Genomic DNA, 13,375 nt, shown 5'->3' with positions numbered 1-13,375 from the left:
ACAGGTTTGCATCAGCAATTGCATTTTTCCTCAAATTTTGAACTTCATGAATGCAACTGATAGAAAAAAAAATCAAAATACTTGTCTCAGTTGACAGCAAATGAATGCCAAATGCTAAAGTTATACTACTGTTTGTTCTAGATACAGACACTTGATAAGCTCATTTACATTCTGCTGTTGACTACGTGATGCAAGCCAGGTGTTAGAACTGTCGATTAACAACTGATGTAGAGATAGGATCTTGCCAATCCAGTGATCAGGTGTTCAGACAAATTACAAACATAATGTTCAGGTTTCTAGAGTGTCTAGGATCATTGTTTATACTATTTGCAATAGAAGTATGAAAAAGGTATTGTCATGAAACATGTTTCCAATGGTGTACATGCAGTCTGCAAAATCTTGTGGATTTTACTTACTGAATACATGATGTGCATTGTATTTCTATTTCAAGGAATTCTCCTTAAACAGTATGAGTCATATAGATATGACATTTATTTGCTTTGTATTTATGTGCATCAGGCCTCAAAGTTGAGAGAAATTTACTCGCATATGCGAGTAAATATTCCCAAAGGCGAGTTAAAATTAACAATGTATCGCCAAACGGCGAGTAAAAAATTCCTTAATATTTCCGGATTTATTTTATGTGTTCGGTTCTTTTAATAGTTACACATATCTAATCTGTGTAAGAAAAGCGCTTAAAAGCATAATCACTGCCTGCTGTAAAGCGTCTTGATGACCCTACCTCATGTATCAGTAGCAATATGGCGGCAAAAAGGCCGGGGCAAATCCCCCTGACTTGTTTTGGCTTTAAAAAGTCAAAACAAACAGAGAACAATGGCAGTTTTGACTCTGGATTCATGTGAAAAAAGGGACTGAAGCCAATACATCAACAGGAAGCAAACGCTTCGACATGGCTGAACGAATGTTGTGGCCAAGACATGACGAAGGTACGATGTTCTGAAAGATGTGTAAACAGGTTATTAATTGATCAATGGCCGGCAAAACAGACTTTGTGTCCAACTACTGATTGTTACGAAAGAGACAGACGCTTGTGTGACACAGAAAGACAGTAAGACATTCATGATATTGTTATCGCTTCAAGTTCAAACGAAAGTACAGTCGGACACAACTTTCAAACAACGCAAACAATGTGTTGCAAAAAACATTGCAAGATATGCACATAAAGTTCGTCAATGCATACATGTATAGAATCGCCAAGCCACAACTAAATTCCAAGCCGCTGGTAGACATATGCATCGAAAAAACGGACTCTTGGAAGCTTGTACATTACTGCCTGAGATATTAGGCCCAATTTATTCAATTTTAAATAAAATATAATAACCCTAATCGGCGCGATATGAATTAGTAACTGAATAAATTTGAGATATATTGATAATTACTATACATTTATATATAAATTACTTATATTACCGTATATAAAATTTAAACAGATTGAAAAATGGTTTAAAACAAAAAGGAAGCTGAAGTACAGAGGCTGTTTAGTGGGACATTGCAGTTGTTGAATAAAAAGAGTTTTGACCAACACAAAAATTATGTTTTTCATGTTTTTAATACTTGTACATGTGTATCTGCTTGCTCAATAGTGTAAGGTGTCTCAATAAAGCTCTTAACACATCAAATCAATATATGAATCTTATAAATTTCTCTTGACAACATTTGGCGAGTAAAGTTTAGAGGTCACTCGCCAATTGGCTAGTCATTCCCAAGTGCTACTTTGAGGCCTGTGCATGTATAGGTGTACAAATAATATCACCACCAGAAACCACTGATAATAATGATAATAATATATTTCTACAATCAATACTTGCTTTAAACCTGAAATGTTTCTTTTGTTTTTTGCAGTTTATGATAAAAAACAAATCAATGGATTTAAATGATGTGTTTCACCCCGATTCCTTTGGGTTGGATGGTATCGCAGGCCTGGCTCAATTCCAGCATGACGGTTTACTGGATGTACCTAGTATTGGGGACATACCTGGAATGAATGGTAAAGGTACTTTTAAGATGGTTCCCACTTATTTATATGTTTCCTTGAAATAGTTGTTCAAATTATGACATTTGTGATAAGTACCAAATTTATTGAGTAACAGTACAAGTTTATGCAAGATATATAGATCTCTCACATTATTTCAAACTCAAAATAAATCAAATAGTTTATTGTTAATTAGTTATAAGGCCAAAAAAAATATGTATGTTTCAGGTACCTCTACCTACCCTAGTTTTTACTTCCGACCCTAGCTATTTTATCTCACTTTTTCAAAACAAAATTGTAGTGTGTGAAGTTTTCAACTTAGATTTTTACGCTTGCTTTAAGTTTATCCAGATAAAGTTCAATTATGGTAATGAGAAATAAGACTTCTAGCAGCCTAAAGCCTGAAAGTCAAATTACTTTGTAATGTAGTGATAAAGCAACTCAACCCCTCCCCCACCCCTCCTAAAAAAAAACAAAAAAACTTAAAAAACATCCTGACCGACCTAACCTATTTTTTTCAATCATGTAACCTGAAACATGTACAGTAAAACCCCTTTAACTCAAACTTCAGGGGACCAGGTTCATAATTTCGAGGAATATGGGGTATTCGACTCATCCGAGGTATGCGAAAATAGGCATATGTACTGGCCACAGTCTGTGACGAACCTTGCATGTCAATAATGTTTGAAGTATTATTTTCCAGCATTTAAAACATTTGTATACATATAAGGGCGATATTCAATCGTTCAACGTTGTGAATTGCTGAAAATTGCTATTCTGTGACAAACCTTGTGTACATGTAGATAATGTAGTAAGTATTGTTTTCTAGCATCTAAAATATTCATAACAGTGATTTTCAATCGTAATGTTAATAAAATGTGAATTTTATAAAAATGCACATTGTGAAATGCTGAAAATTGCCACAGTCTGTGACAAAGCTTGCATGTCAATAACGATTTAAGTAATTTTTTCCAGTATTTCAAATATTTATAACGGTGAGCTTCGATCGTTATGTTAAATAAAATGTGTATTTTATAAAAATGCACATTTTGAAATACTGGAGATAATTTGAAGTGTAAATTAGGCAGAGCAAATGTCTAGTTAGCTATCTACATGAAGGTCAAGAGGTACAGTGCAGTATATTGATTAAAATTCGCCATTCGCAGATGAATTTAAATGATTTAAAAATAATGCATAAGCACTGTAAATTGCTAATCAAAATATTACCATATTTGAAAGGCACTAATGTAGGAGGAAACGATGCTTACAGAAACCGGGAAAGTTAAATGACCCAATTCGTTAAAAAACAATATACAGAACGCATTGATTAAAAATAACATTGATATGCTGCATATGGATGAGCTCTGTCCTTTCAACCTTAACTTCAACTAAAACATTAAGTAGACTAGCAACTGCAAAGGATGGAAATTGAATACCGATAACATAACGGAATACGGAGCCATGACTCGTTAGGACAATCCTCATTTCTGTTAAATAATCCAATTGACAACTACCGCATACATGCAATAGAAGCACTGTTCGACGAATAGATGGTTTCTTTACTATGCATTTGATAGGAACGGGATATATTTCTGTTCGAGGAATGAGTGGTATTCCGCGAATAGCAGTTCGAGCTGTCCGGGGTTTTATGACATAAATTATATATGGGCACGGTCAAGACCATGCGATCAGTTCGAGGAATGGGGAGTATTCGAGGAATGTGAGTTCGAGTTAGAGGGGTAATTACTGTATATATATTTTTTTGGCCTAATGGAATTTACTTTGCAAAGTTTGGTGTTGATACCTGAAGCTCACAACTTGTACAACCGAGGATAAATGCAAAAGTGTTAATATGTATGCAGAAAGCAAAACTTAGCACATACACTCGCCAGTTGTCAAACTTTCTATATGTCTATTTGTTAAGGAACATGATTAAAAGTGGGTATTTTGAAAAGCATGATCTCCAGTGTAAAATAAAATAAGAAAGCAAATTAAGAAAGCGTATTGATGATCTTTTTTTATCGTCATTGTGAACCGATTTATCTGGTAAGCTTTGGAGGCAAACTTCAAGAGGTCCAATAACTAATTATTTTATCTTTTGTATAACTAGCACTGGGATTATTTGTCTGAATGAATGGGAAATATAGACCAGTTTTTAGAATTATGAATAACTAACTGATTCAGGTATTGATACAAGTTGAATTTTGATCAATATGAGACATCTGGTGCTTACATACTAGTACTATTGTCAAGCTCTGTAGTTTCTGTTTTATATACCGTAAAAAACTTGTGTAATTTGCGCACTTTTTCTGTGCAAAAATAAAATTTGAAGTTGGGGTTGCGCAAATTATATTGATAGAGGAGATTTAAAAATTTTTACGGGGAAAAAATCTGTCCATTCTGAGGGGCTGACGATCTATGAATGTTGAGGTACCGCTTTGTGTATGGTAGCCATTTTATATGATACAAGGTATTAAAGATTGTAAAAACAATGCCTCACCTATTAAAGTGGATTATCTAAGGCTAATTAAAGTGTTAAGTTATGATCACATTGTCTTGTTTCCATTTGCCCTGAGAATTCAATGGCGACTGACTGAGAACATGGCTTCTACTGACAGCAAGAGATGTATACCCTGTGCACCTCTTAGTATAATGGGACAGCCACAATCAGTGACTTTGGCCGGGTCAATCTAGTTTACCTGTATTTTTTTAGGGGAGAGAGGCTGTAGAGAAAGTCTGTAGAGAGTGTGTGTGTGTATACACAAACATACGTATACCCCAGCTGCAGGCCGTGTGCAAAAAGTCAAAACACACGTGGGATTTATAAGATGCCTAAACTGACCTATATTTAGGACTTTTAATAAGTGGTTTGCAATTTTATTACTGCAGAATTAACAAGCTACAAGGTTAGTGACATATTCAACCGTATTGATAAATATAATTAGCCATCAGCTTTGCACATGATACCTTACGTAGGGCCCAGCTGAAGGCCGTGTGCAAAAAGTCAAAACACACGTGGGATTTATAAGATGTCTAAACTGACCTATATTTAGGACTTTTATATAATTTTATTACTGCTGAATTAACAAGCTACAAGGTTAGTGACATATTCAACCGTATTTATAAATATTATTAGCCATCAGCTTGGATCTGGTACCGTACAGGTAGTGAGTTTACTCGCAATGTGATTGTTGCAAGCTAACATACGTATCCGCTAGCCGATTGCTGTTGATTGTTAATGATCTCAAACACACTAATTACTTATTGTGACAATTTTAAACAAATAGATCCAATCTTTTTAAATGTTCCTGATTACTATTCATGTGTAATATCTCAAAGCATTGACATGTGCACGGAGTACGGCGGACCGGACCGCCGATGTTTTAGACATCTGCAAGATATATTTATTTTAGTTTCAGGTTAAGGTGGCCAATAAAAGAAAACAAACACGATGCGGTTTTAATATGTTATTTCTTCTTAATACAACACTTCTTTGTGCAAGTTGTCAAGCATTTCAGGGGAATATTTTGCATTGAAATTGTCACCTTCATACATCGATTTTGGGACTCCCTGGACATCGTTTTTTCACAAAATTCTTGATGCGCAAAATATACTGATAGTATATTTTTTTTCAGCATTTTCAGCCTTAAAAAGTACCTGCGCAAATTACACTGGTGCGCAAATTATACAAGTTTTTACGGTATGCAACATGTGTATTTAACTAACTTTTACTGCAGTTGTCTTACATTTGTTTTGTAATTGTTAGTAAAAGTATCTGTATACCAGTATATGTGCGAGTAAATGGATTTATTCAAAATGTGAATGTATACCATAGTTCATAAAATTTCTCCATTTTTTAAATCAATGGGGGAGGGATTCAATGTGAATAGAAATTACCCATGGATAAAAATATGGAAGAAATTTGGAAATACCATTTAAGATTAAGAACCACAATATAAATTTGACTTTACCTACAGAAGCATAAACTGTATTTGATCACAGAATTAAATTGACTCCTATCTTTGTAGGTATAGAAGCTACCGACATGGGAAGCTTGCTGAAACAGTTTGAAGAAGGTAAGAGAATTCAAATAAAACTTATCAATGAATTATATGATTAACTATAAAATAAACTATAAAATAAACTTTTATGATTATTTACGAATACAGGGGGTTTTCAAGACCCCAAAACGATGTGGGTCAAGTGCAATTTCCCATTGATAACTATTACTTTCCAGTGATTATGATTTCACAAAAAATATGTGAAAAGATGACATTACAATCACTGGAAAGTTGGGGGTAAACGATGGAAAATTGTACTCTACCTAAATTGTTTGGCTTTAATGTAGTTACACTACGGTTGTTTAAAATTAAATGATGAACTAAAGAAGAGTTAGTAATAGTTTGTAATCCTAATTGTTGATATAAATCACATGACCCATATACTCCAATGGTTAAAGATAGAAATTTGGAATATAATGTATAATGTGAATACAGAGAAGAAAAATGAATTCCTTTGAATGAAGAGAGACTATTTTATATTCCAGCATCACAATCCCTGGGGGACAATGACCCAGAGCAGCCAAGTCTCAACTCCAGTCCATCCTTTAATCAACCGAGGTATGATAGAGGGATCAAGATATGTTATCTCAAAATCTCTTCAAATTAAGGATGAGGAAAATGTTAAGAAGTTTTTTAAAGAATAAGAAGAAAATCAAAGCAATTACCCATAAAATATGCTCATTGTCAAAGAATTTGGCATTAATTGGAAAATGAAGCCTAAATTCAATATTGATGTTCTTTGATTGAAAAAATAAGTGAACACCAAAATAAGTGAACACCAATAGCATATCAAGCTACACAGAACTCAGGGCTAACTAGTTCTGATAATATCAGTTTGATACAAATTTAAAAAAAAAAAAAATGTTTTGAGAAAAATATTTAAATCAATTTTCAGGAAGACTCCAACTCCACCAGTCAGCAATACTTCCTCAGGAGATAGCTTGGATTTCTTCACAAGTGAGTATTTCATAGATAGAGATTAGATGTTTAATTACCTGCTTATATTTCAAACATTTGGCCAATTCATATTGGTGAGAATATGGTCATTTTATTCTTATGTTTTATGAAGCTAATACTTTCAGTCTGACATATTTATAAGCAACTTAGCATACTGCTGGTATCTCATAAGATTAAATTGATATTTTGTTGATTTTAAGGAAATCAATAGACACTGACACACATGTAATGCTGTTTTATCTAAAGTTTGAATATGGTAATTTTGTAATTAGGAAATCGAGCTGGTATAGAGGAAAGAATAGTAACTATCACTCATATTCAATGACACATGTGATCCATTACTTTCAGGTGAAAATGAAGAGAACACTACACCTTCTAAGCATGTTATTGATAAAATACGTGCTGGAACCAAAAGAAAGTCCACCATTATGCTACCAATGGGTATGCCCTCCAAACGAGGCCGTGGGAAGGCCACACCAATGCCCGCTAACTGTGCTCCGTTAAAGTTACAGCGTATAGTAAACATGCCTTCAGTCGCACCACCCTCACAAGGCTGCCATGGCAACACCTCAAACTTCAAGGGTGTGTCCCTTCTCCCTGCAAATGTAAAGGATGTGAAAAATAAGGGAGACAACTCTACCTGCCAGGTAGACAAGGTTAATAATAATTCCACCGAGGAAAAATGTGCTGTTGAGGTGAAGTCAAATAAAGAAATAACGAGGACAAAAGAAGAGAAATTTGAAGTGAGTAATGGTTACTTTGATGGAATTATTGATCATGACTATTGTGTGAATGTGCCATTAAAGGTTGTGGAGGAGGAGGTTAATGTGGAGGAAGTGCCGGTGGTGGCTGAGGAGGTGGTGATATGTGAGGAGGTGGTAGAGGGGACTACTGTTGTTGAGGAAATGGAGGAGGATATAGATGAACTATTAGAGAAGGGTGTTGAAGATGATCTCAAGAATAATAACACATCAACATCTAACGAGTCCCGACGGAAGAAATGTTCAGCTTTTGTGGAAATACTCAAACAATCCAAGATCAGCAAGAGAAATTATCGTAAACATGCCAGTGATGTGACGGACAATACTAGTATGGAATGTAAAGAGACAACAGAGGAAAAATATTTTGACAAAATTCCTGCTTATTACACTGCTCTGTCTATTCCTAATAAGCCTGTCAAACAGGCCAAGGAAGTGAAATATAAATTGACGGCCTCGGGTCGTCGTGGTATCACTGTTGAAGATTACTTTGCGAGGAATCCTTCCCCTAAACGAGACCCATCCCTGTACAATAAGCTGCCAGCTTACTACAGTTGTTTTACAAACAGTACCAAGTATGATAATACTTCTGGTACAGCTGGTACTGGAGTAGACAAAGAAAATAACTTGGAATCTTCTCAGGATAGTAGAAAGATGTGCAGTAGTGGTTATTCTAGTCGTAGCCAGACACCATCACTTGTTATAGATTCTCGTCGGTGTTCAAGGTCACCCTCAGTGGCCTCCTCTAGATCTCGGTCTCATTCCCGTTCTCGCTCAAGGTCATATTCAAGGTCAAGGTCAAGAGAGACCGCTAGATCTGACAAAAAGCGATCTTGGAGGAGAGAAAGACGCTATTCATATTCATCCAATTCTGGTTCAAGTTCCAGGTCTCCATCACCATCAAGATCATGGTCAAGGTTAGTTTATACAAGTATAGTTTTAAAGGTACATACCTTATTGTAACAAAAGATTTCCATACATTATATAACTGTAAATGAGTTCAAGGATTTTGTTATGTTATAACCTTAAATACTACAAATATTGTCACTTTTAATTTTGTTGATATCAATTATTATGGTCAATTTCTGAATTTTTGGATTTACAAATATCTAATGAACTTCTTTGATTACAGATCACGTTCTAGATCACGTTCAAGCTCTTGGAGCTCGAGATCAAGGTCAAGATCTAGGTCCCGATACAACCGATCAAGGTCAAGGTCTTACTCCAGAGAACCACACAGGTACGATGTAAAGCTTGATACTAGGATGTTAAGCATAATAAACCCGACCATTAGTAAGAAGAAAAAAGTTTATGATGCTACAAATTGTAGTGTAATGCTTTTATTATCTCAATATTACATGTAGTCATGGTAACACAAAAAGCTGACTTGGATGCTTTGGTTGATGGCTAGAACTTCTGTTCAGACTTTTGATGCATTCATCATATTTTATTGGCACTGCTTTTCTTTATTACAGTGGACCCGCGATAATCCGGACGCCGGTAGTCCGGAAAACTCACAATCCGAACGGAAATGTCAGGGAACGGAATTCCGTAACGTTATTTATACTCACTAGTCCGGAAATTCGTATTCCGAATCCGGAACTCCATTTTGGGAACGGAATGTCATTTTCGTTAATAAATTCCCGCAATAATCCGAACAATTTGTTGTCGCCACATGCCGAGAAAATCCAAGGCCAGCTACAGTCATGTGTACAATACACACAATCACTTGACACTGAGTGTGTTGTCATAACGACGACTGCCAGATCATAGCCATGGGCGTTTACCTGAACACCTTTCACACGGGTACATGCAGTCATGTAACGGTTCATTGGTTTTCTATAGGAGATCAAACTTCAGTGTTGTTATTGAGATACGCAATATATGTTTAGCCACACGCTTTTAAACATGCAGTTTGAGCTTGGGTACGGGTACGTATGCTATCGCTATGAGTATCGGATACAATAAAGTGAGATAATACTCACAAAATTAATAAGATTTTTAAATGTATGTGAATCTATTCGAATTCACCGCCTATGGTATAAGATATAAAGGCTACGGCAAATGCCATTTACACGTGTGTGACATTGTGCATGAAGTTAGACGTGAACGGGCGCGTGGTTGTTACAAACGTCTGTAAGTCAGAAAGCAAAGACTTGTAGAAATGGTCATTAAAAACACACATTATACAAAATAACAATTATATGAGTTCATAAAATGTTCACAACTATTTGTTATCATAGTTTTTTTATGCCAAGAACGTAGATGATATTGATCCTTTGTTGGGCAATTTGCCGTACGATAGATCAAGAGTGGGATACGTAGCTATATGCATACATAGTACACAATTAACAATGGCTTTAGGTTTCGTATTTTGAAGAAGAAATACGTTTATTCAATATTTTCAACGTAATGATATAAAAAGTACCTATAAATCATAACAAACGAAGTATTAATTCTGATACACGTATATTACATAAAAGCCTATCATCGATTACAAGGTCAAGGGGAGTAACTCGTACGTGCCAATTTAATTGACTAAGAACACGGAATTCGGCAGTCCGGAAAACTCGTAATCCGGACGGTTTAGGCTGGGAACGAAGGTGTCCGGATTATCGAGGGTCCACTGTACATCAATTTTTTCAATGCATAAAATTTTTAATGTTTTTACATATGTTTTAATCCTTGGACAAGAGAAATGAGTTTAACTGGGTATTTAGCTTTTCCTGGAATTTCATGTTGTGCTAAGATTTGCTGTAAATATTTTTTATTTGATTAATACTAAACTTAATGTTTTCATATTTGTAGAGGTGTAAGTCCTTCTCAACTAAAACGAAGGATGGAGCAAAAGGAACTCCGAAACAAGGAGAAGAACAAACAGATGGTATGTTAATGTTTATCTTTGTTGACTCGTGTTGTAAATTAGCTTACTTTCATGGCAATTTATTTTAGGATTTATAGCTGAAATAAGGATTTAATTCTTTTGCAGTGCAATTGTCTTCACAGTGACTTATTTTTTCGGTTACTAATAACTCGCAAAACTTGATTGTATTTGAAAATATTTGGTTTGCATTAACTTGTGTTGATAACCATCACCACCAGTACTTGCACTTCTTGATCACTTATTTCCTCTTCAGAATATACCCCTCCTGATTTTTCATCAATCCAACTTCAAAAAATTAAATCTATTTCAGGGGTGTACAATTCTGAAAATTTTGCACTAGCCCAAGGGCTAGTAGCATCAATTTTTCACTAGCCCTGATCAGAAGTCTACTAGCCCTATTTTTTGTTAGTTTTTATATGTGCATTTTACTCGATCTGGATTTTTTACAAACCTGTACAGAACAAGTACATGTCTAACAGTGTGTTAAATACCATTCTGCTAATAAAGATATCGCACAGATTGCTTCACAGGTACCAGGTATTCATTTAGTAAAAACATTCTTGAGTCAATATTGACAAGGCAACAATGCCATCACATGCAAAATACTTTAGATTTAAAATTATGCTTCTTATTTCACTCAGATATTTCCTTTAAAACTATCAGTAGAAAGAAAACATAATCAGTATATATCTATTAAAGTTTAACTTTGATATTAAAAGCTTAGCAGGAAAATGTAAAGTGAACAATCAGTATTTATTACCTGCTGTTTTCATTTTATAGGTATGATGAATTTAGTAAATAGTACAGTTCATGAAAATTCTGTAAAAAAATCTTTAATTGAAATTACTGTTTTACTGAACACTTACCGATTTTCCCTAATTTTCTGAGCATTGAAAAAAAACTTTATCTAGTAACATTTGCATGATACATTCGTATTTGAATCAAATAATGCCAATTTCATATAGATTTATTACAAGAACTACACAAAATCAATTTTACAATTTACTATGAAATATTTTGTAAATGATTATTAAAGGGACATTTCACTCAGGCTGATTCTTTTACATAACCAAGAAGTAAAATACGGCATAAATGTATTGTTCTACATTTCTTATGAAACATACAACATAAAATATTGACAAATTCCACGTCATTGTTAAGTATTTTAATTAATATCGTTGTAAATCCAAATCGTTGATCAATACGATTAAGCAGGTACAATATGTACGCTGTACCAATATCCGAGACAAAGTCACGCACATTAAACAAATGAACTACATAAGCACTGTGGAGGTGATAAAATGATTTTTAGGCAAGACAATCACATAATAAGGTAAACACACTTCAGTCAGAGCGATTTGAGCTGTTCTAGACAAAAGTAGCATTACTCTACGAGCAAGGGACAGGGTTCGGCATACAAGATTTTCGACCACAATGTGTAATGGCGGACAGCGAGCGAGTTTGAATATTTCACACGAATTTCACCACAATGGGCTTTTCTGGCATATCACAGTATAACCGACTGATCTAATTTCCATTAGAGCAGGATTTTTTCCGATATATGTACAAATTTTGATGTTCTCTTAGACTGAATTGTCCCTTTAATTAGTACTGCTGATTTTCATTTACAAGTTTTCAACATATCATAAAAATATGCAAAAGATAGATGAAAATATGCAAAAATATTGTACCTATAATTATGAAACCATTATTAAAGTTATTTTGAAAAACATTCAGTGGGTTTATTTGTGTCAACTGTGTTAACTAAGCATACCTATGTATCTGCAAGTGTACATGACAACATTTTACCGTGTATTTTAATCACTTCAAAATGATTCGCTATCCATCTCACAGCAGTAGTACTTTTTGAATCCAACCCCCATATACTCAAATTTATAACACTAAAATGATAATGATGCTAGATAATAAAACTGTCACTTCATAATTGATTCTTATCTAGAGTCAAGAAAGCTAGATTTTCCCGTTCCCTGTCTGTCAGCAACCTCGGCAAACACATGGCCATCTGGGTCACCCAAGCGCTTAACTTTCATCAAGGGGCGGGGCCAAAAGGGGTTACATAACAAAACGTTTGATGCACCTAGATGAAGAATGTTATTTACGTTTGGGAACCACCTGTGGTAGGCCTATGCATCGTTATCGTTTGCTTCAGTTTTGACGACACATTTACTATGGTAGCATCCTTATAGGGTGGGGATTCAAAATTGTACAAATGATGGGGCTGACCCCCCGGGGGCCTGAGGGGCGGGGTCAAATGGGGTCAATTTGGCTATTTCCATATAAACGACTTCTTCTCTGAAACTAAGCATGAGATAGCACTCATAATGCAATGGTAGTATCGTTATAGGGTGGGGATTAAAAATTGTACAAATGATGTGGCTGACCCCCCGGGGGCCTGAGGGGCGGGGTCAAAAGGGGTCAATTTGGCTATTTCCATAATAAACAACTTCTTCTCTGAAACCAAGCATGGGATAGCACCCATAATGCAATGGTAGCATCCTTATAGGGTGGGGATTCAAAATTGTACAAATGATGGGGCTGACCCCCCGGGGGCCTGAGGGGCGGGGTCAAATGGGGTCAATTTGGCTATTTCCATATAAACGACTTCTTCTCTGAAACTAAGCATGAGATAGCACTCATAATGCAATGGTAGTATCTTTATAGGTTGGGGATTCAAAATTGTACAAATGATGGGGCTGACCCC

The 13,375-nt window shown here is 35.3% G+C and overlaps 1 protein-coding gene across 1 annotated transcript; it reads left to right on the top strand.

Moving 5' to 3' along the window:
* The first annotated feature begins 202 nt into the window (after positions 1 to 202).
* Positions 203 to 11,439, top strand: LOC138324420 (NK-tumor recognition protein-like). Its single transcript, XM_069269486.1, has 9 exons — positions 203 to 349; positions 1,864 to 2,014; positions 6,022 to 6,069; positions 6,540 to 6,612; positions 6,950 to 7,011; positions 7,360 to 8,686; positions 8,902 to 9,009; positions 10,578 to 10,653; positions 11,434 to 11,439. The coding sequence occupies exons 1-9, from the start codon at positions 341 to 343 to the stop codon at positions 11,437 to 11,439; spliced, it is 1,860 nt and encodes a 619-aa protein (XP_069125587.1). The 5' UTR covers positions 203 to 340.
* Positions 11,440 to 13,375: the final 1,936 nt, after the last annotated feature.

The sequence above is a fragment of the Argopecten irradians genome, chromosome 5 (assembly GCF_041381155.1).
Source record: "Argopecten irradians isolate NY chromosome 5, Ai_NY, whole genome shotgun sequence".
Lineage (NCBI taxonomy): Eukaryota > Metazoa > Mollusca > Bivalvia > Pectinida > Pectinidae > Argopecten > Argopecten irradians.
This window is presented reverse-complemented; position numbering and strand designations above follow the sequence as displayed.